Below are 24553 nucleotides of genomic sequence, written 5' to 3'. Positions count from 1 at the left end.
GGGATATAAATAGTAGTATAATTCATGAGTTAGGGCACATTAGACCTCATTCCAATTATTTTTTCACATTATGTTTAGATAGTAAGATAGTACTCGAGCCATATGAGCCTATGAGGGAGTCAAAGGGTGAGGATGAGAGTGTCTATATTCTTGAATTTGTTGTGCCAAAAAGCAAAAATTACATTCCTCATCTAAAGCCGAGAAGTGCAGAGTGAAAAATTTATTACTTGACCTGGTTATCTTTGTAGCCCCACCAAAGGAGCATAGCCACAGATTGGATGCCCTGTTAGGGGTACAATTCATAAGTTCGAGATGGAGGCAAAAAGTGGTACACGTCATGCCGCGACGTTAAATTAGGCGCTTGTTGGAAGGCAACCCAGCTTTACTGTTTTCTTTTCTTTTGTTTATTTTTATTTATTTTGTTTTTCTATTATTTTTGTAGTATTTGTTTTTGTTTTGGAGGAGTATAAGCATAGACACAAAGCCATTGGAAGTGTGCAAAAGCGAGCCAGTTGGTTGGAACTAGTGTGAGGTACCCTCACAAAGGATCATCCTTGGGAGAAGTCTGAGTACCCCCGTGAGCTGCTATTGCATCGGCCTTTGGCCACTCAGGGAGTTTCTTGTCCACACTCGTTATTTTTGCTTTATTTGTTCATTGGGGATATTGTATTTGTTTAAGTATGGGGTGGAAGAATTCCTCTAAATAATTAGTGCTAGCATGTTAGTAAAATATTAACTTCTTATTTTTATTTTTGTAGTTGCATAGTATTTTAGTAGTAGTTTTAGTAGCTTAATTTTCTTTTTTAAATGTGAAAAATTACAAAAATCAATTTTTTTTTTTAAAAAAATGAGACTTTTCCCGACGATGGATCTTCTAGACAATTTTCTTGAGGGATTAAAGTCTAAACAAAAAAATTGCAAAATAAAAAAAACAAAAAAAATGTTTCTTTTAGTTTTCCATAGGTAACAATAATCCCCCATGGTTTTTCTTTGTGCCTCGGTTCTTTTCCATGGGATGTAGTTTGAACCGGGTTATTTTTTTTCTTTTAGAGTAGATTAGAAAATTAGGAAATAAAAAGGAGGAAGAATGATGAACCTAGGCGCCCTTGACTTGTTTGATAGTAGCATAGTTAGGCTTTGGCATGTGTAGTATCTTCCCTATGATTTGAAATTATTGATGATGCCTTGCTTAGTTGGATAACATGTTTTGTGACGCCTGTGTCTCGTTTTCTTGACTTGTATTCACTTTGTGCTTAATGCTTAATTAATATCTCGTGGCTCCATGAATACTTGCATTAGTTGAGAGTCGGAATGGGAACGTCCCTTAATGAGTCATGTGCCAGGTGCTGTAAGGTTTTTGTGTAGTCTATGTATTGTACTTGTGTCTAGAACTTGCCCGGTATGTGAGTTGAAGCGAAATTTTAGGTGATGCTCGGTTTGAGAATTGATTTTATGTTTTTTTTTCGATCTTTTTGAGCTTATTGCTTACCATAAATAAAAATTATCCCTAGTTAACCCCTTTGAACCTATAGATTTTATTTGGCACCCACATTATAAGCCTATACCCTTTTTATTCTTAATTGACATTGTTTTGATTCTTTTACCTCTTAAAGCACTTTAAGTGTGAAATGAGCGCTAAAAGAAGTAAGAAGGGACTAAGTGTGGGGTGACTTTTGAGTGGAACCAATGAAAGAAAGAAGGGTGCACTTATTTTGTAAAATAATACACCACTACCAAAAATTTAAAAAGAAAGAAAAACTGAAAAAAAAGAAGAAAAATAAATGTAGATGAATAAATATCTTATTTTTTTGCTAGTGGAGTGTAAATGGCAATAGTGCTTAAAGAAAAAGGGTATATTTTTTGGGGTGATATTGTTTGTGAAATTGAAGTGGATTGAAGAATTTGTGCTTAAGTTATTTGGTGATGTGTTAAAGTGCTTAGGAGGGTGAAATACTATTCCTAAATATATCCTACCCGTCCTTTAGCCCACATTACAACCATAAAAAGTCCTAATTGATTTTAGATCGAGCGAGCTTATATTAGTAGAGATTTACATTAAGGACAAGCCTATGGTACCAATTACATGTATGTGACTTCTTTGTGAGAGTGAGAGATTTCTTTTATATACAAATGAGTCCTTAAACTATATTTGATTATGAGATTCGGATATGTGGATTCAACTTACACTCTTTGCTTTTGTTGTGAGGGCACACGATTTCACGAGCGATAGGTAACATTATTAGACTTCTCTAGGATGTTGGGTGTTCAAGACATGATTGCATTGGGACTTTGAGTTGGTTTTTGAGGCTAAGATTGTTGTGAGCATGTTGTCGTTGTTGTAAATATTTTTTAAGAATGACATAAGTAAAGGGAAGTGTAAGTGATTGCATATGTTATAGTTTAATTGTTGCTATCAACCATGGTCATTGGTGTAGTGTACTTCAAATGTGTAAATATAAAGCGCTCAAGAATAGTGTGAATTATTGGTTGACTTGAGGATGAGCAACGTTTAAGTGTAGGGTGGTATGAACGGAGGGGATATATATTTAATCATTATTGCCTCATATTCTAGTACTTTTAATCGTCTTTTGAGTATTAATTATATTATTTTATGCTTAATATTATATTTTAACTGTGTAGGAATAAAACGATATGAAGATGAAGAGATTTGGAGTAAAATTGAATAAAATACGAAAAAAAAAAGAAAAGAGATAAACTAATAGAGAAAGAAGACAAAGGGGGGGACACCCTTTGGTGTTTGCCCCCCCCCCCAAGTGGAGACAAAAATATACAAGGAAAAGGAATTGAGTTAGGAAGCCAACAATTGAATGATCGCCTAAGTTGAGCGTGAAAACTCTCACTGGATTCAGCACCAGGGCTAGCGACTAGCGCTGCCCTGGACGCTCGAAGCGGGGACTATTCCTATTTCGCCGGGGACTTGGTTATTTCGGCCCTACACACTTCTAACTCGTATAAAAGGGGTCCTAAACCTATTTTGGAGGAGGAGGACATTTTTTAGAGTAACTCTTGACCAAGGGAGAGCACAGAGCCGCCGTGGAGGCCGGGTTTCATCTTTTCTTCCACCAAACTTAGTAATTTTTATGTTTCTTTGTATGATTTGTTGTTTTGCTACCATATTTATGTGGAGCTAAACTTCACGTTCTAGGGTTGTGGTTCTTTCATGACTATTGTTATTCGAATATTGATTTTGATTTCTTAGTTTATTGCATTGGTTTATTTATTCAATCTTGTGCTTAATTATTTGATTGCTTGATCATGAATTGAATACTATCTACGAATCTAGAATTGAACTCGAAAGTGAGAATTCTAGATTGCACATAGGATTGTGTAGAGAAAGTTCTTGACCCTGAGCATCGGGAAACGAATTCACGGTTAGGATAGACATATACCTAATTGCCTTGCTTAGTTGATGTACATGAATTATGAATGCGTTCTTGTTATTTCTAATTCCATAGACATATAGGCATTAGGTTAGCTTGAATATGCGAGTAAGAACTCGACAGATTCTTACGAGCAATATTAACCATGTCAACCAATGAACTAGATGAATTAGTTAGTCAATTCAATTGAAGAATACAATAGGAATATTAGATAGCCCATAACCCTAGATCGTTTTCATCGCATTGATAACATAAAAATTTGTTCTTCTTTTGTTCAAAGTTCAATATTTGTTTTTTATTTTATTTTAATTAGTTTAGAATCAAATACTTCTAGTTTTAATTCTTGTTTAGATAGTTAGGATAGTCTAATTTAAGTTAATAGTTAATCACAAGTACTCGTGGGTTCGACATCCGACTTTTAGTCACTTTATTACTTGACGACCGCGTATACTTGCGTGTGCGTTTGGCCGCATCATTCCAGGCAGTAGACTTTCTTCTAAATACAAACTTAACTTTGATCTTGTCTCTCCAGTAGCTCTAATCGAAGCGACAAAGATATCAAATCGATAACTCCTAGTAATACTTGTGACTGCATTAGAACTAGATGCTTCCAATGACTGCAGATAAACTGCTTGTATAATCTTGAAAGAGATCATAACAATACAGTCTACTGACACAAACAAAATACCTTCATATTTTCACGACCCCACTTTTCGTGCGTAGGAAGTCGTGATGGCACCTAGTCTCTACGACTAGGTAAGTCTAATATTTGACAGCAAATCAACAGACGTAAATACCAATTACTCAACCCAGTTTGATAAACTCATATAACTACTAAAAAGCAAGATCTCAACCATACAATCTCCAAGAACTGTGGCACAGAGTCATAAGCACTATGTAATAATTAAACATCTGACATCACTGTTTGCGAGAAAATACAACAGTAACTGAGGATAAGGTAAGGGGACTCCGAGGCCTGCGGACGCCGAGAAGGCATACCTTGAAGTCTCTGGTAAAAGCAGCTAGCAGGAAGTCTCTATCGACCGACACGAGCTGATGTACCTGGATCTGCGCCAAGAATGTGCAGAAGCATAGTATGAGTACACCACAATGGTACCTAGTACGTATCAAGCCTAACCTCAGTAGAGTAGTGACGAGGCCAAGTCAAGATACCTACTAGGATATAAATAAGCAGTATGAAAATGAAATACGAATATAAGATGGAAAGTAAGAAAATCACTAATACGGAACAAGATGATAACATGATCTAATACCAGAAAATCAACAGTAAAAATAACATAAAATAAGCAACTAAAGATCTACAATAATACCGGGGGCTGGAATATGAATATTCTTTCAAAAATGCTCTCTAGCAAAACCCTAAACCCTAGCGATTTCAGGCGGCTTGAGCGCTGCCATGGAAGCTCCGACCGGCGGCTAGTCATATTTTTCGGCGGGTCAGCCCCTTCTTCCCTCGCCCCAACTAATATAACCACAAACAACAATTCCAAGACCCTAGATTATAGCAACATATTGAAACCTACCGTCCAAAAGAGTCCCATGCAAACGAACCCCACTTCAAAACTTACTGTTGAACCTATACAGTTACGACGAGCCACTATTTTAAATGGGAAAACTTTGTCAAATTCACATAAGCTGAGGTTGATCGCATGAACATAATTGAAGGCTTACAATATGCAGTTGTTGGAAAGCTATCGTATGGTTGGCCAGAACTCCAGGAATTACGTCAAATTATCCCAAGTTAATGTGGAATCAAAGGAGATCGTAGTGTTGGTTTCTTTCGAGATCGACATGTCTTGATAATATTAACGTTATGGGAAGACATAATTAACTTTACATCTAAAAAATGCTTATTATGTTAAAGACAAGGATGGTTATGAATATCAGTTGCGACCACTAATTTAAGATGCAAAATTCAAGGCCGGGGAAAAAACACCAATGGTTATGGCATGGATCTCCTTTCCAGGTTTGCTGCCTACATTATTTGTAAAGGAATGCTTGTTTTCATTAGCCTCAGATGTGGGTAAGTCGTTGCATCTTGACATGGCTAAAATTAACAAAACTAGGCCTAGTTGTGCGAGAGCTAAGGTCTTAGTTGACCTGTTAGCAAATTTACCTAAGAAGGTTCGTATGGATATCGAGAATGAGACTACATGGGAGATAAGGACTGAATGGGTGAATATCAATTATTATTTTCTGCCCAATTATTGTAAGCAATGCAAAATTCAAGGGCATGATCTGTTTGAATGTTGGCGACTTCATCCAGAGCTAATGGAGTCTAATGACAAAGTGAAGCAGGCAGTTACTGGTAACGCTAGAAAACAGGAACAAAATAAGGATCCTTTAATGATCCTTTCAAGTGGAAAAGTTGTTGGTAATATTGGTGAACATTGGAAGGAAATGCGAGATAATCATGTAAAGAAACCTGCTAAACAGGAAGAAGCACAAGGCAACAGTGGGAAAGAAATTGTTCATATTGATGATGTTCAAATGACTAATTCGTTTGCTGCTTTGGTGGAGGATGCAGATGATAATGAAGAGAACAATCAGCTAGCTTTGGTGGAGCAAAATCAGGTCAATCGCAACACTAAATCTAACCTTACTGAAATTGGGAGAACCTTGAATCCAGCTGCACCAAGTTATAATCCTTCTTCACCTGGATTGCAGCTCGTAAGGATATTGTCAAAGAATGTATAAACTAGAAGAATAATCAAAAAGAACAAGCAATGTTAAAGGAAACCACAACACAATGGGTCAATAGAGCCTTTGGAGGCAACAATGTTACTACTAATATTTCATTCAAAGAGTTCTCTTCACAAACGTTGAACATTCAAGAAGATACTGTCAATTCAAGGACCAGTGAGAATGATATCTCAAAGAGAATTAATGATAGTATGACTAATGAATAAGGAGGAGCATATGGGAAACAAATTGATAGGGATGATCAGTCGAACAAAGAAAAGAATTTTCCTATAAGAAGTCCACTTATGGGGAGATCATGGAGTCAACAGGTAGAGGATGATTCAGAATAAGAAGGGGAATTACAATCAGATGATGAGCTAGATAATGAGGGAGTTGATGGGCATATTGATAATCAGGAGTCTGAAGATGGAGTTCAGTTCTTAGAGGAAGATGAGGAAGATCATGAACTGATGGGAGTAGATGCTAATGGAGATAAGTAGGAGGAAGCTAGTAACATGATGCCTAAACCTCCTGATATGCAAAATATTTGTCCTAAACCAGTTATTCTTGATATAAGTATCAATCACAATGACCAAATTCTCACCCCAGAAAATTCTAATCCTAATCCTAATCCTAACAATGTCCCCAATCCTATCACTAGCAACCAAAGCAAAGAATTACAGGAAAATAAAGAACTGCAGTCATCCAAGATGTAGAATGTGAATAAGGAATCTACTAGCAGGGCAGTAGTTCCTAAACCTGTTAAAACTCAGCTAGCTAAACAATCTCCAGAAGTAGATGATGAAGCGAATGGAGAAGGAAAAGGAAGAGACATGGATGAGGAATCCACAACTCAGATTTTTAGAAATGTTGCTCAGCAAGGTGACTTATCTCCTAGGCATATGGATAGAGCAAAATCAGCAGGCAGAGGTAAGAAGAAGCAACAAAAAAAAACTTCTAATGTTCCTATTCCTGGTACAGGAGTTCAAACAAGAAGGACACTCTCCAAACCTACCAATTAAGGATGAATGCATTAATTTGTAACATTAGATCAGTGAATACATAGCAATCCTTTGAAAGGATAATTACAATGCATAGATAACAATACTTCAGATTTGTGGGCCTAATGGAGCCAATGTAGCAAGCTAGAAAATTGGAGCGCTACAGAAGAAGGATAGGATTTGCTCAGGCTTTTGTAAATATTTCTAATAAAATTTGGGAATTTATGGATGAAGACTATGAAGTCGCAATAATATTTGATATGGAGTAGCAGATGACCTTAAGACTGGTGGAATTTTAATTCTCAACAGGAGGTAATTATTACCTTAGTTTATGCCAAGTGCGATGCTATTCAGAGGATTGAACTGTAGGATATATTATATGCTTTGGCTTCTGATATGGCAACCCCATGGATAGTTGGGGGTGATTTAAATGTGATTTGGGATGAGGAGGAGAAGTTTGGAGGCTTACCAGTATACCTCAATGAGATTGATGATTTTAGGAATTGTGTAACTACATGTAACTTACATGATCTTGGTTTTAAAGGTAGTATCATCACTTGGTTGAATGGAAGGGCTGAAGAAGATTGTATTTTTAAGAGGTTGGATAGAGTTTTAGCAAACATAGAGTTTCAACAAATGTTCTCAGGTGTGGAGATTACTCATTTATCCAAAATAGGATCAGATCACAGCCCCTTATTAATCACGTGTGTTCCAGATTTCATACCTGTGAAGAAGCAATTTTGATTCCTTAATTTCTGGACAGAACATGACACCTTTCAATATGTTGTGAAGGAAAACTGAACGATAGACTTTAGTAGTAATTCATTCATAATTTTCAATCACAAATTGAAGAAGTTGAAACGAGCATTATCGGTATGGAGCAGGGCTACATATGGGTATATTTTCCAAAAGATTGCTAGCTTAGAAGAGGTGATACTTGTTCATGAAGCACAGTTTGAAATCAATCCAACAAAGCTTAATAGAGAGAGGCTTAACAAAGTTCAGGCTAAACTTATCAGAGTTTTGTCTCTCGAGGAAATATTTTGGAAGCAAAAGTCAGGCATGTCATGGTTTAAGGATGGAGATCGCAACACAAAACTCTTTCATGAACAAGTGAATGGTAGGAGAAGAAGATTGCAATTAAAGAGGATTCAGAATAATGAAGGTAACTGGATCGAGGGCAATGAGCAAATGGCAATTGAAGCAGCCAATTTTTTCCAGAATCAATTCCATGAAGATGTCATTCCTACTGCTTTTGGGATCATTGATCATGTTTCTAACATGGTAACATTTGATCAGAATCAAGAACTGGTGAAACAACCTATGAAAGATGAAGTCAAGAGGGTTGTCTTTGGCTTAAATGGGGATAGTGCTGGAGGACCAGATGGATTCACTGGGAAATTTTTCCATAGCTGTTGGGACATAATAGGGGATGATGTATTTAACATGGTGAGGCATTTATTTAATGGTCATGAACTATCAAGATTTATTACTCATACAAATCTGGTGCTATTGCCTAATAAGAAGGAAGTTGCTACTTTTTCTGATATGCGACCTATTAGTTTGAGCAACTTCGTTAACAAAGTTTTTTCAAGAGTTATTCATGAAAGGCTTGCTCCTCTATTGCCTAATCTCATCTCAGATGAACAAGCCGGCTGTGTTAAAGGAAGGAACATCGTAGAAAATGTGTTGTTAACTCAAGAAATTGTTACTGACATTAGGTTAAGGACAAGAGCATGACCTAATGTAGTAATGAAATTAGACATGACCAAAGCTTACGATAGGCTTTCCTGGATATCCATAACTAAAGTGTTGAGGAAATTGAGCTTTTGTGACAGGTTCATTAGTGTAGTGTTTGGCATTGTGTCTAACAAATGGTATTCAGTTTTAATTAATGGCCAGCCGTATGGATTTTTCAAGTCCACCAAAGGAGTGAAGCAAGAGGACCCCTTATCACCTATATTATTCATTTTAGCTGATGAAGCTACTTCATCTAAACTTATACTTTTGTGGATTTGGAATGCCAAAGTGGAGTCCTAAGGTTAATCATCTAGCGTATGCTGATGATACTATCATCTTCTCATCGTCTGATGCTACTTCATTACAACTAATTATGGAGGTGTTGGATGCATATGAGGTAGCTTCTGGACAATTAATTAACAAGGCAAAATCAATAATCTATATGCATCATTCAACAAGTGTGGAGGTTGTGAACAAGGTGCAAAGAGTGACTGAAATTGACAAGCATGAATTTCCTTTCACTTACCTAGGTTGTCCAATATTCTATGCTAGAAGGAAAATGGACTACTATCAAGGGCTTGTTAACAAAGTACTTGACAAGCTTCAATCATGGAAAGGTAAACTTCTATCGATTGATGGCCGGGTTGTATTGATTTCACATGTGCTTCAAAGCATGCCAATACATTTGTTGTCAGCTGTGAACCCTCAATCCTATGTTATTAATAAGCTTCATAAATTATTTGCTCGCTTTTTCTGGAGTAATTCGGTAGGAGGAAGAGCTAAACATTGGGCATCATGGGATACATTGTGCTTGCCACAAGAAGGAGTGGCTGGATTTAGATCGTTATATGATGTGTCTAAGGCCTTATTTTGTAAACTATGGTAGAACTTTAGAACAAAGCCAACTTTGTGGAGCGCATTCATGAGTCAAAAATATTGCAAATAATTGAATACATTGGTGGTTCCTTGGAGAAGGGGATCTCATGTGTGGAGAAAGATGCTTGAATATAGAGATGAGATTGAACACAAAATAATATTGCAACCAAGGATGGGTTTTTCACTATTTTGGTTTGATAACTGGACATGCTTAGGATTATTATACTTTGTTACTCCTCCATACTTCTACTGCGATGAATCTGTCCACAACATATATGATGTGATTGTAAATGGCTCGTGGGATGAAGGTAGGCTACTGGATATTCTGCCTCAAGAGCTAGCACTTCATGTAATTGAGAACATCAAACCTCATGTACTACATAATGAATTAGATAGACTATACTAGACGTTGGATACTAGGGGAACTTCACTGTTAAAACTTCCTGGGACTATATTAGAAGGAGAAGAGATCCTAGTGTTGCTTACAAAAACATATGGGTGAGAGGCTTGCCTTTTAAGATGGCTTTCTTCATGTGGAAGCTTTGGAAAGCCAAGTTACCTTTTGATGACTATTTTAGAAGACTAGGATATTTTATGCCATCCAAGTGTTGGTGTTGTATTAATCCATCAGAGGAAATAATGTCATATGTACTATTTAGATCATATGCAGCTAAGACAGTGTGGAAGTACTTTCTCTCAAATGCAGGCATTAATATGGAAGGATTATCGATGCAGCAGACAATTCTAAAATGTTGGGCAGCTCAGGTGGTACCTAGATTAAAGCCTATACTCCAGGATTTACCTTCGATTATAGTGTGGGAACTTTGAAAAAGAAGGAATAACTATAAACATGGGGAGGCAGTGGCTGTAAGTAGGGTGATTTACCAGATCTCATCTATACTACAAGATCTGGTAAGACTAAGGAAACAAAGTTTACAAAATGTTCCTCATAAATGGCCAGATTTGCTACATGTAATGGAGCTTACATGCCAAAGTTAAAAGTAACGAAGGTCTTATGGGAATTACCGGAACGAGGTTGGGTGAAGGTGAATACTGATGGGGCATCAAGGGGAAATCTGGGAAGGAGCTCTTTTGGTTTTGTATTGAGAGATGAATATGGTGATATTCTGCATGCACAAGGAAAGGATATGAAGGGACGAACACTAAAGTTGAAGATGTGGCTATGCTAGAAGCACTAAAGTACTGTGTGCAACATGGTTACACACACTTTATACTCCAAACTGATTCCATGATATTGAAGAATGTGGTGGAAGAAATTTGGGTTGTACCATGGATAATTGCAACACATGTAGAAGAGATCAACGACATTATGGGAAGATGCAGCATAATGATATCACATATTATGAGAGAGGGTAATAAACTGGCTGATTACTTAGCCAATTATGCTTTGGATAGAGGTGATTTTGAGGCTGACTGTTTTACACAATTAGAGGTACAAGGTCGAAGATTGATGAATGATGATAAATTACAATGTCCCTATTTGAGAGTGAAGGTTGCGAATGATTAGGAGGAATGGAGGATAGGAGTGTAATAAGAAGAGGAAGCAACTATGATCATCATCCTCAAATCTGTACAGAGGAGAGGGTGATGATTCTGTTTTTCACTAACTCTGTTTGTCCTTTTGCAGGAAATGTTACTGTATCTATGCCTTACTACTTAATACAAATTCAATGGGTGGTATTAGCACTTAGTGATCATTCCCTTGAAGGAGTATTAGTAGTAGGAATAAGCATGGAAGCAAGGAGGAACTCCAGTATACTAGGGTCGACTTACGGTCATCGAAAAATGGCTTGTGACATCCAATACCCTAGTGCTTCAATCCTTCATCTGAGCATCAGTAATTTCACCATGAAGTTACAAGAAAAGGATTCACAATACTGGAGTTATAACACAAGCCAAACAAATACTTCGATAGATCACTGCTGGAGTCCACACGATTTCCTCACCAATCAGTGCATGCCCATACTCATGCACAATTGCTGGACACTTGAAATAATGAGGAATGAGTGTGATTTTACTAATTCTACTAATAATGCAGGAGAAGCTACTCTAACTATGCCCTATTCCTTGAGAAACTTTCAGCTGGTGGTATTTCTGGAAGAGACTTGAGGATAGGCACAAGCATAGAAACAAGGATAGTACTGTTGACACTAAGGAATAACATTGCTATAGAGACCTTCAAGTACAGAAGGTTTGATTTTCACATCATACACCCTACTATCCTTGTCCCTAAGCTGCTCACCAGTAGTTTTCAATGGACGAGACACACATGGGACACACAAGAATGGAATTTCAAGAGAAGACTGCCTAGCCATTTTATCGACCAAGGCATGAAAGGTAAGCACTGTTGGTATTCACAAATGGGAACAATGGTTGTATTATGGAATCTAAACCAAATACAATACATTAGTATAACACACTATGAATGGAACCATACAGTGGTTTCATTACATATCTGCTGGAGAGCACGCGCAATCCTTTCCAAACAGTACATGTGCATCTATGTGCAAAACTGCTGGACCATAATAGAGATAGGGAATGCGGGTGGATTTGTTATTCTTTATGATAATATAGATATTATTACACCCCATATTTTCGTACGTGAAAGTACGCCATAAGTAAATTGATAAAAGCTCGAAAATGAGATGTTATATTTCGTATTTTTGTACGTTAAAGTTTCGTCGTAAGTTAATCGACGTAAGTTCGGGAATGAGATTATTTTGGGATTATAAGTATTATGTTATTTCAAACAAGTGATGAGTAAATTCGTGAAGGTGAGAGGGTAAGCAAATCGAAGAAAATGAATTTTATCGAAGTTTGACATTTTGGGATAGAATACTGCCCGAGCTAAAATACCCGATATTTACGGACTAGTGCTATACAAGGTACCACATGACCATGATAGCAAGGTGTATAAAGTGTGTTAAAAGTGAGTAGAATTTTAAGTAATTTGAGACAATTCTTAATTATGTGGATAATTGGGTAATTATCGGTTAGTGAGAGATTAATAAGATAATCAAGAAGATTAGTAAATAATTATGATTATGGGATAAGGCCTAAAAGGCCCAAAATGTGGCAGCCACTATTCTATTAGTGACTCTTGAATTGAATTGCTAGGTGGCACCTTTAGAGGGTCTCTTAACTAAGCCATAAAAGGCTTCTTAAATTCAACAAAAGATATGTAAGATTTTGATAAAAAAATTCACAAAATAAGAGATGCTCACCTCCTCCCATCTCCAAGTAATGATCTCCATAGCAATATACATTGCTTCAGCAAAATAAAATGTTAGTAACGTGAGTTACTTCACAAAAGAGAGGTGCTTAATCTAATCTACAAAGTGACGGATCTCCAGCCAAGAAATTAATACGGAGTTATACTACGTAATAGCAACGGGATTTGTAATTTTAAGGGAGTAAGGTGCAATCTTTCTCAAGAATATCATATGGATTTTTCCCTACTTCGATCTGCCATTACGTGTTGTCACAATCAACGGGTGTTAAAAGGATTGTCAAAAGAATCAGCTCAGGTATGTTAAGGCTAAACCTTCCTTCATTTTGGCATGATCTCGTAATTATATGTGTTTGATAAAGAGGCATAAAGAGAAGTTCATACTTCCGAATTTATATACATTATCCTAGTCTCATAAATTACAGTATTCTCCTTATCGGGACTTCATATTTAATTGTGTATTGTCTTCTTCCAGTCAAGAGAGAAGAGAGCCTATATATACAGTATTATAATATTTTCATTACCATCGAGCTATAATTGATGGGCAGGCCCCTATTGGGCAACCTCTGAGCAGATGGTAAGTTATATACCGAGCCTGCTGTGGCCGAGCGCCTATGAGCGAGCCCAGTTGGTCGAGATACAGAGCCTAGTCTGGCCGAGCTCCTATGAGCGAGCCTACTATGGCAGAGCAGTTATATATATACCGAGCCTTATAAAGCCGGACATTTATTTTACTTACTATATTGAGAGAGTTGAGTCGGTATCAGCAGGTAAGTATATCTTCAGATTATCTTTGACTCCCAGTTACCTTCAGTTATTATATTACCAATTCAGTTTCAGCTTTCAATTATTTTGTTGCCTTATATACTCGGTACATTATTTCGTACTGACGTCCCTTTTGCCGGGGATGCTGCATTTCATGTGTGCAGGTTCAGACAGATAAACGGGTAGACCTCCTCAGTATGTGTTGCTCGAGTTCAGCTTGATCGGTAAGCTCCATATCTTTCGTAGTTGCCGGGTCTGGAGTTTTATGTACATCTTGTGTATATATGTATATATATGTTATGGATAGGTCGAGGCCCTGTTCCGATCACAGTACATCCATCAGTAGAGGCTTGTAGACATATCTTGTTAGTTAGTGCAGTGTGTTGGGCTTGTAGTCCTTGTATGTATATTTTGTTGGTTTGCTAGCTATAGTAGTTATGACGGCCTTGTCGGCCCAGATTGATAATGATGTTTAGTCAATGTTCGCAAATTGTCTTGCAATGTGGCCCATAGCCAAAGTATGACATTATATGTTCAGAATCCCTTAGTTGCAAGTTGGCACGTAAGTATAGGTGAGGCACCGGGTGCCGGTCTCGCCCCCAGGTTCGGGGCATGACAGTAACGTCTCCATGACATTGGGCATCAAGAGAAGGTAACACTGGGATGTGTTTGTATTATGAAATGGAACAAGACACAACATGTGCTGATAACACATCAAAGAATTACCAAGGCAGTAGAGCATGTTATGCAATATGTGGATGACCATGTGACATACATACACAAAGCTGAATGGATGGTTTTTATCCCATTTATTTGCTTTAATTGATTGCATTTTGTAATATTATTGTTGAGTACCTTGCTCAACATTGGTAATAAGGGCAATGTATTCGTCAAAGTTTACTACTTTCATCTTGTAAGACCCCCTGAAATTTTGGTTTGTTTTTATTTTTGAGATATATATAAAAACCAGCCCTAGGCACCTTGCCTAGTGGATTTTGCTAAAAAGAAAAGGTCTACAATGATCATGTACGGGCAACAACTGATAGAACAATAAGGAATGAAACAACAGATAAATTTCCCACCAAAAACACTTGCAACGTGAAATAAACAAGAATCACATCGAGGTACTGCCTCGTGTATAATGAAATCAAAACCGAAGTGCCGCCTCGTATAATCAAGAATCACAATCGAGGTACCGCCTCATATTCACTTTTCTCAATTTCAATCACAATCTTTCCTTATACCACCGTGTGAGACTTATATTTGAAATTAAGTTTTGAAAATAGTTTTTCCGAAATAGCTACATGCACTTTAGCTCACCTTATGACGCCGCGTGGCTTCAGGTAGTTCCCCTACAAGCAATCACGCACATAAGTCCCACATTATACCACCGCACGCACATCAACCCAAACCTTATACCTCCGCATGCGCGTCAACATCATAACACAATAACAATTAGTACCACAAGTGCCCATATATCACAACTTGCCAACAACAACAATATCAATGTTTCCACAACAATAGCCCATGGTTCCAACACAATGTATACGAGAATATCAACAACAACAATGGGTGGAAAATGCTCACTAGGATAGATGTTTCAACAATAACCAACATCGCCTCAACGTATTAACGACTTCCACAACTTCAACACCAAATAACTCGACAATGAGAGAAATAATGTATAACCACAATATTAGATAAAACCAACTTCATAGTAAACAAGATAATATTCAACAATGAGTCTTAAATAATGAAAATCAACAAGTAAAGAGATAACATGAATAATTACTTCAACAATGATAATTAACAATGAAGAAATAACATGTAACAATAAAGGAGACAACGAGTTCAATTAAAGCATGGGAGCAATTTAGCACGTAGGATGTAGAACAACTACTAAGCAAGTCAACTAAGGCAATTAAGGATATTCTAACACAATTAAGGATAATCTGACTATGAGAGTTTGGAACATAATAGGCATCTCAATTTAACCATGGAAATAGTGTAAGTAGCCTAAACCGGTCAAATACTACATACAATTCGTGTACCCACTAGTCACCTTGCGTACACGAATTTCACTTAGTGTTGATACCCAATTTTGCCCACATATTTTTAAAATAGTATATATACTTTCCAAATGTCATTCTTACATCATTACCTAATTTATAAGAATTATGCAAGTATTTTCTATAATTTTCCACATCTTTAGAGCTTCAAAATTGATTTCTTCGCATTTCAATTACTTGATTATTTATTAATTATCCCTTAAATTATTTTGTAATGGTTTAATTATCTAAAGTTATTATTTTCATCAACATATATATTTCAAAATATTTTATTTTATTTTATGTAAGCGTATTTGTGTTTTCTTAAGCTATTTACATAATTTTGCTATAATGGCCTATATTCATGCATAATTATATTTTATTACATTATTTGTGCTAAATATCATTCCTTATATTTTTATAATTATTTTTAATTATTTTAAAGTATTTTACTGCATAAATAATATTTTATCATTTATTAATCATTTTCTATAATTTATTTTTGATAAATTTCATGTATTTAAATTATAGCCTAGTTTTTAAGCCAATTTCAGACCAAATTTGGCCCAAATCCTTAGCCCAACAAACTCCAGCCCAAACCAAACGACCCTTTACTAAAACCCGATCGTGACCCATCTCCATGACCTGCCCCGTTCAATTTTTTAATCCTGGCCGTTGATCTCTCAAGATCAACGACCCTCGTTCATTCCCCCTTTTTAATTAACCCAACCCAGAAACCCTAACCCCATTTCCCATCTCCGCCGCCCCTAAATCCTCTCTACAATCTCTTCTCTGAGAAATCCTAGCCGGCGCTACTTATTTCCTCTCTAATTCCAACTTAGAGATGGAATCCGTCTATGATACACTTACCTTATTAATCTTCTCTCATCATTGGTTGTCTGTTTATGGTGTTACTTAGGTACTTGCCTAAGTTTGGCAAGTATCACTTTCGAGACGAGACTAGAATGGCTCGAATCTTTGATTTTGGGCGTTATTCAGTCTATATACACTCAACGAAGAGCGATTTGCACTCTTGGATTGGTTTTCATATGATTGAACCCTAATTAGGGTTTGAGACACTCCATCTCCTTTACTGATTTTGATTTACATGTGATATTTTCTTTCCTTATTTGCATTTAATTAATTATTTCCCATGTTTGTTCTTTCAATTTCTGCCACTATATAAACCCCTCCCCAATTCCCCTATAGGGAGACCTAATATCACCGCTATTGCACTCGATATATTTCCCTCACCCATTCATCTTCTCTGAAACACTTGGCTCTTTGGCCGGCTGAAAGCCAAGGACATAATATTATCAACCTCCTCTGATGTAAGCACTGCTCGGGGCCCTTACGAGGCTCTTGTGAACTCTGAAGCATCGGAGATCTGGGTTCTTGCTACCAGTATTCTAAACTCCTTATTCTTTTGCTCGTTTAATTTCATTACTAGTTAGTGCCTTTAGCTCTTGCAATGTTAACTAGCTTTTTTCTTCTGTATATCTATATGTGTTCTAGGTGTTAAGGACATTTAAATTCTGTGAGCATGATTTAGTTCCTTTGCTAGTTATGAATCCATGATACTATAATGCCTTGATATCGTTCTATACTCCCATGTAATGCTATGTTCTTTCATAGTTGAATGCATTTTCAACACATGTGATAGATTCCGGCTTGTTCTTAGTTTGTTTTGGACTAATATGTGTTCTACACTATATCCTGCACTTCTATGTTGGTTTTCTTGTTTTCCTCTGGAATCAGTTCTGTACCTCTGTGTTTTTCCTAGCATCTGAACATGTTTGAGCTTTGAGTTTCAACGCATGCCTATTATATATGTGCTATTTTAATCTTACTATCATGACTACCTATTATTTGTTATAGAATCCTCTTCATGCCTTGCTTTGGGTCTTACACTGAAACTCTTATGAAACCATCTCTTTGCTTTGAATTAATTCCTTTGTGACGAGTCTTGTGTTTAATCAACTGTTCTTTGCAAAATGGCCACAACTATATAGATCCCATGTTACAATACTGCCTTAAGATCTAGACTAAACATGTTTCCTTGTTATTTGTAATTGTGATCTTTAGCATTATCTAAAACGTTAGGATAAATATCTCGTTTCCTCTCTTATGTATAGTCAACTGACATGTTAATGTATAGCTGATATGTCCTTTCACAAGCCATAAGTTTCTGTGGAGCCTTTGTACAATCATTTATTCTCATCATGTTAAGTTTCATGATGTTAGCCAAACTGTACCATCATTTTGTTTGTCACGACTCAAACCGATAGGCCGCGATGAGTGCCCGAGTCCTACCTGTCGAATACCCCTGAGCATGCGTATAAGATATAAACATGAATAACATCTGCTGAATTACGAGAATAACATACATGAGGAAAATCTGCCCAAAAGACATATGTACATATACGTGCAGAATATGTAGGGCGAGCCGACAAGGCTGCTATAGACAACTATATACCCAAAACTGGAAGCCGGTAAAGCCACATACTACCCAACTATACATAACTGTCTACAGATCTCTAATAGAAAATACAACTATTCAAGGACGGGATTGGGCCATGTCATACCCATATATTATACAAGCTTATCGTACTAAAATCAAAAGTAGCTCTAGATCAAGTGGAGCACGCCAACTCTCGCTGACTAAGGACCCTAAGAAGGGGGACCGTCAGCTTGCCTACCTGCACCTACGGGCATGAAACGCAGGCCCCAGGAAATAGGGCATCAGTACGAATAAGGTACTAAGTATGTAAGGCATAAAAATCAGTACATAAAAGACATAGATGAAACATGGAATAAAGAACTTCACCTGTAAGTCTAAATAACTTTGTAAATCCTGAAACATTTATAATGTCATGCACGTGCATATAAATGTCGTGTCATGCATAGGTATAGGTGTACACAATATCATCAAGCCTCTGAGGGCATCCCATCATATCATCTCGGCCACTGTGGGCAAAATCATTAACATATACCAACTAATCAGGTGGTGGTGTGTATATAACGCCATAACCTTTTCCCATATCCCATATACATATAACATACGCGTATATAATGCCATCTGGTCATGGGTCAATGTACATGTATAAATGCATGAAATGCATAAGAAATACATTAATAAGATTTTCTCGGAATGTCATAAAAATAATATGCATGTCGGATAAATTTTATCAAATACGTATTTTTCTGAGACCTATGAACAGAAGATCTAATAATAATTCACATGGGGAATCAAGAATATAGACACCCCTAATATTTCTATGAATGGTCATTTATGGAAATTGTGCATTTGCTCGTTTCGTTCGTGTCGTATAGATCATGCCAAAAAAAACAATGGATTGCCTTAACATACCTGAGTCGATTCTCTTAACAATCCTCTATCACACGTTAATTGCGACAAAACACGAAACAAGTCGTATGAAAAGCTCGAAGCAATCACGTTGCTATGCAAAGAAAATCTTGGCCGAAACTTTTCCTTAAAGTGAATTAACATTGCTATGTTCCTTAGATTAGAAAATGATCTAAATTGTAACGTTTCTATGTGCTTGGCTGAAACTCTCTTAAGAGATTAGAAAGTGACTTGAATTAGGAAGTTATCTTTAACTCTTAGGTAGGCCCACATTTCAAGGCTTTGGTGTCACATAAATCATTTAAATGTGCCACCTCCCAATCTTCTTTAATAGTCATTAAAGATTAAAGGGGTGTTGCCATATGGTGGGCGGGGCTAAGTTTATCCAAAGTCTTTAATTAATTACCCACAAATCCTTAATTAACTAGTTAATTTCCCCATTAACCAATTACCCACATAATTAAGAATTATCTCAAATTACTTAAAATACTACTTATTTTTAATACACCTTATACATCATACTATCATGGTCATATGGTACCTTGTATGGTACTAGTCCATAAACGCCGGGTATTATGGATCGGATCGTATTATATCCCAAATTGACCACCTTTGACGAAACTCATTTTCTTTAATTCGTTTACCCTTTATCATTCATGGCACTTACTTATCGCTTGTTATAAATAGCATAAATACATTAACCTCAAGATTATCTCCTCCCCGAGTCTACGTCGATTAACTGAAGACGAAACTTTAACGTACGAAAACGCGAGATATAACATCCCCCCTTAGAAACATTCATCCTCGAATGTTTAACTCCCCGGGATCTATATAACTTTGGCAGAGTCGCCTTTGTAACAATACTACTACCAACCCTTCCTATAGAAACTCAATAATTCAACGCCACATAGGACCACAATCATTAATAACGAAAATGGCCTCACACGACCAACGACAATAACTAACACAAGAATCCATACATGTACCTTAAGGTTGTGATGTCTCAGTTGGACCCTTCTCTGGAGGAGGAAATAAGTAGGGATATCTAGAATTTATGTCTTTCTCGGCCTCCCAAGTCATTTCTTCCACATTGTTGTTTCTCCAAAGTACTTTCACCGAAGCTACGTCTTTAGTTCTCAATCACCGAACCTGTCTGTCTAATATAGCAATGGGAGTTTCTTCATATGATAGTTGCTCTGTGACCTGAACATCGTTAACTGACATAATTCTGGAAGGATCTCCGATACATTTACGGAGCATAGACACATGAAAGACTGGATGTACAGACTCCAAGTCCGAAGGCAAGTCTAACTCATATGCTACCTGGTCTACCTTGCGTATGATCCTATATGGTCCAATGTACCGAGGGCTAAGTTTTCCTTTCTTACCAAACCTCATAACACCTTTCATCGGTGATACCTTTAGGAATACCCAGTCGTTAACTTGAAACTCCAAGTCTCACCGTCGATTATCCGCATAAGTCTTCTGACGGCTTTGAGCTGCTAATAGCCTTTCCTGTATAAGCTTAATTTTCCCGATTGCTTGTTGTACCAATTCTGGTCCTACTAATGTAGTTTCCCCAACATCAAACCACCCTATAGGTGACCTACACTTTCGTCCGTAAAGAGCTTCGTGTGGAGCCATCTGAATACTGGAATGGTAGCTATTATTATATGCGAACTCAATAAGCAGCAGATGATCATCCCAGCTACCTTTGAAGTCTATCACACAAGCTCGTAACATATCCTCAAGTGTCTGAATAGTATGCTCAGCCTGACCGTCTGTCTGGGGATGAAATGTTGTACTAAGACTTACCTGAGTCCCCAATCCTTTTTGGAAAGACCTCCAGAAGTTAGCTGTAAATTGAGCTCCTCTATTCGAGATAATAGATACAGGGACACCATGCAGCCGTACTATCTCCTTAATATAAATCCTTGCATAATCCTCTGCGGAATATGTAGTCCTAACGGGCAGAAAATGGGCTGACTTTGTAAGCCTATCAACAATCACCCATATCGAATCGAACTTACGCTAGGTATGAGGTAAGCCTATGATGAAATCCATATTGATTATTTCCCATTTCCAAGTCGGAATCTCCATAGGCTGCAATAATCCACTGGGTTTTTTATGCTCAATCTTAACCTGCTGACAGTTAGGACACTGAGCAACAAACTCCGCTATATCCTTTTTCATTACGTCCCACCAATATACTTCCCTGATATCATGTTACATCTTTGTTGCTCCTGGATGGATAGAATAACGAGAATAGTGAGCTCCTCCCATAACCTGCCGATGCAACCCTGCAACATTAGGGACACATAATCGTCCTCGATATCTGAGGATCCCATCTTCTGTAATTTCAAATGGTGTATTCTCCTTCTGAGGGGTGGTATCCCTATAGTGAACTAACACAGGATCCTCGTACTGGCATTCCTTTACTTCAGTTACTAAAGAGGATCTTGCCGTATCCTGAATAGTAATTCCAATATCACCCGAGTCCAGTAACCGAACTCCAAGACTAGCTAGCTGATGAATCTCATGGGCTATTCCCCTCTTTTCTGGCTATAAATATGATAGGCTACCCATAGATCTACGGCTGAGGGCATCGGCTACTACGTTTTGCCTTCTCCGGATGGTATAAAATACCAACGTCATAGTCTTTAAGTAGCTCCAACCATCTCCTTTGACGTAAATTCAATTCCTTTTGCTTGAAGATATACTGGAGGCTCTTATGATCTGTATAAATATCAACATGAATGCCATACAAGTAGTGCCTCCACATCTTTAGTGCATGCAGCTAACTCTAAATCGTGGGTCGGGTAGTTCTTCTCATGCTTTCTTAGTTGTCTATAAGCATAAGCTACAAAATTACCATGCTTCATCAGTACACAACCCAATCCAACGCTCGAAGCGTCACAATAAATAACATAACCATCGGTCCCTTCTAGGAGAGTTAGAACGGGTGCAGAAGTCAATCTGTCCTTCAATGCCTGGAAACTCCGTTTGCAAGCATCAGTCCATTGAAAATTTGCTCCCTTCTGAGTCAACTTTGTCAAAGGTGCTGAAAGGGAAGAAAATCCCTCTACAAAGCTCCCGTAATAACCTGCCAAACCGAGAAAGCTACGAACCTCCATCGGTGTCGTAGGTCTAGGCCAAGTCTTTACTGCCTCAATCTTTTGTGTTTCAACCCGGATACCTTCACTCGAAATGATATACCCAAGCAAGGCTACAGAGTTCAACCAGAATTCACATTTAGAGAATTTTGCATACAACTTCCCTTTTTGTAGAACTCTGAGCACAGTACGCAAATGATCTGCATGCTCAGCCTCTGAACGAGAATAAATCAATATATCGTCAATAAATATAATTACGAACAAATCTAAAAAGGGTCTGAACACACGGTTCATCAAATCCATGAATACTGCTGGGGCATTGGTCAAACAGAACGACATAACATGAAACTCAAAAGTGCCCGTATCTGGTCCTGAATGCTATCTTCGGAATATCTTTCTCCTTAACCCTTACCTGATGGTACCCAGACCTCAAGTCTATCTTTGAGAAACACTTGGTACCTTGCAACTGATCAAATAAATCATCAATCCTCGAGAGCGGGTACTTATTCTTGATCGTCACCTTATTCAACTGTCTATAATCAATACACATCCGTAAGGAACCATCTTTCTTCCTCACAAATAACACAGGTTCTCCCCACGGTGATGTACTAGGTCTGATAAAGCCTTTTTCAAGAAAGTCCTTTAGTTGTTCCTTCAACTCTTTCAGCTCTGCAGGGGCCATTCTATAGGGAGGAACAAATATTGGATAAGTATTTGGTAGTAGGTCAATAGCAAACTCAATTTCTCGCTCTGGCGAAAGACCCGAAAGCTCATTTAGAAAAACATCGGGAAACTCATTAACCACAGGGATGGACTGAATGGTTTGTGACTCCACTTCCATATACCGAACCCGAACTAAGTTATAAATATAGCCCTTTCTAATCATCTTCCTTGCCTTGGGATAGGAAATAAATTTACCTCTCGGCGATGTCGTATTACCTTTCTATTCCAAAACAGGCTCTCCTGGAAATTGAAATCGGACTATTTTCGATCTACAATCAACGTTGGCATGACAAGAAGCTAACCAATCCATACCCATTATAACATCAAATTCTACCATATCTAACTCAATTAGGTCCGCTACGGTAGATCGACTATGAGCTACTATTATACAACCTCTATATACTCGCTTAGCTATTACTGAGTCCCCAACAGGTGTAGACACCTCAAAAGGTTTAACTAATTCAGGTTTTATTCCAAACATACTAGCAACCAACGGAGTAACATATGATAAGGTGGAACCTGTGTCAACCAGTGCATATACATCATATGAGAAGACTGATAATATACCTGTAACAACATCAGGCAATGACTCTTGATCCTGTCGTCCTGCCAACGCATAAATACGGTTCTGAGGACCGCTCGAGCTAGATGTTACGCCTCAGCCTCTACCACGACTCATTGGTGCTTGTGAACCTTGCCTAGGTGGGTGTACTGATGATGACGAACCAGCTGTAGATCCCGCTGGCTGAGCTATGCTTGCATCACCTCTCATCGGATAATCCCTCATAACATGGCCCGGATAACCACAAGTATAACAAACACCCAACCCCTTACGGCATTGCCCGGCATGCTACTTACCACACTGAGCACATCGTGGCAAGGGCGGCCTTATATGACTTGAGTCACCCCTAAACTGAGAACCTGAGGCCCTAAATTCTGACCAGGCCCTGAATATTTAGAACGATCAAATCTCTTACCTCCAAACTGAGGGGGCGTGCTAGCCGATGACTGGGCTGGATACCTCGGGTATTGTGGTCTTTGACCACCTCGAAACTCACAAGAAGGACCCGAAAACCTCGCTCTCTTATTCTGGGCCCTATCATGCTCACAATTGGCCCTCTGCTTCTGCTTATGCTCCTCTACACCCTGAACGTATGCCTGAATATGAGAAATAACCATGTCTAGCTGAAGTGAGACCGACATACAATCGTTAAGCAAGTGCGGCTCTAACCCCATCACGAACCGGTGAACCTGATCCTCCATCTTAGATACAATAGTGGGAGCATACCTAGCCAACAAATCAAACTGAAGACTGTATTCTTGAACACTCATGTTACCATGCCGAAGGGTCAAGAACCTATCAACTCTGGCCCGTCTAAGCTCTGGTCACAGATAATGACGAAGAAAAGCTTCTGTAAACTCCTACCATACTGCTGGAGGGGCATCCTCACCTCTGGACAATTCCCAAGATTCGTACCAATTAATTGCAACGTCTTGGAGTCTATAGGAAGCTAGCTCAACTGACTCAGTCGCAGTGGCCTTCATTACCCTCAAAGTCCTCTGCAT

The 24553-nt window shown here is 38.0% G+C and overlaps 1 protein-coding gene across 1 annotated transcript; it reads left to right on the top strand.

The window, feature by feature from the left end:
- Positions 1 to 9083: 9083 nt before the first annotated feature.
- On the top strand, positions 9084 to 10549 carry LOC107811236 (uncharacterized). Its single transcript, XM_075230170.1, has 3 exons — positions 9084 to 9462; positions 9937 to 10070; positions 10142 to 10549. The coding sequence occupies exons 1-3, from the start codon at positions 9084 to 9086 to the stop codon at positions 10547 to 10549; spliced, it is 921 nt and encodes a 306-aa protein (XP_075086271.1).
- The last annotated feature ends 14004 nt before the right edge of the window (positions 10550 to 24553 follow it).

Source organism: Nicotiana tabacum, chromosome 14 (assembly GCF_000715075.1).
Source record: "Nicotiana tabacum cultivar K326 chromosome 14, ASM71507v2, whole genome shotgun sequence".
NCBI lineage: Eukaryota > Viridiplantae > Streptophyta > Magnoliopsida > Solanales > Solanaceae > Nicotiana > Nicotiana tabacum.
This window is presented reverse-complemented; position numbering and strand designations above follow the sequence as displayed.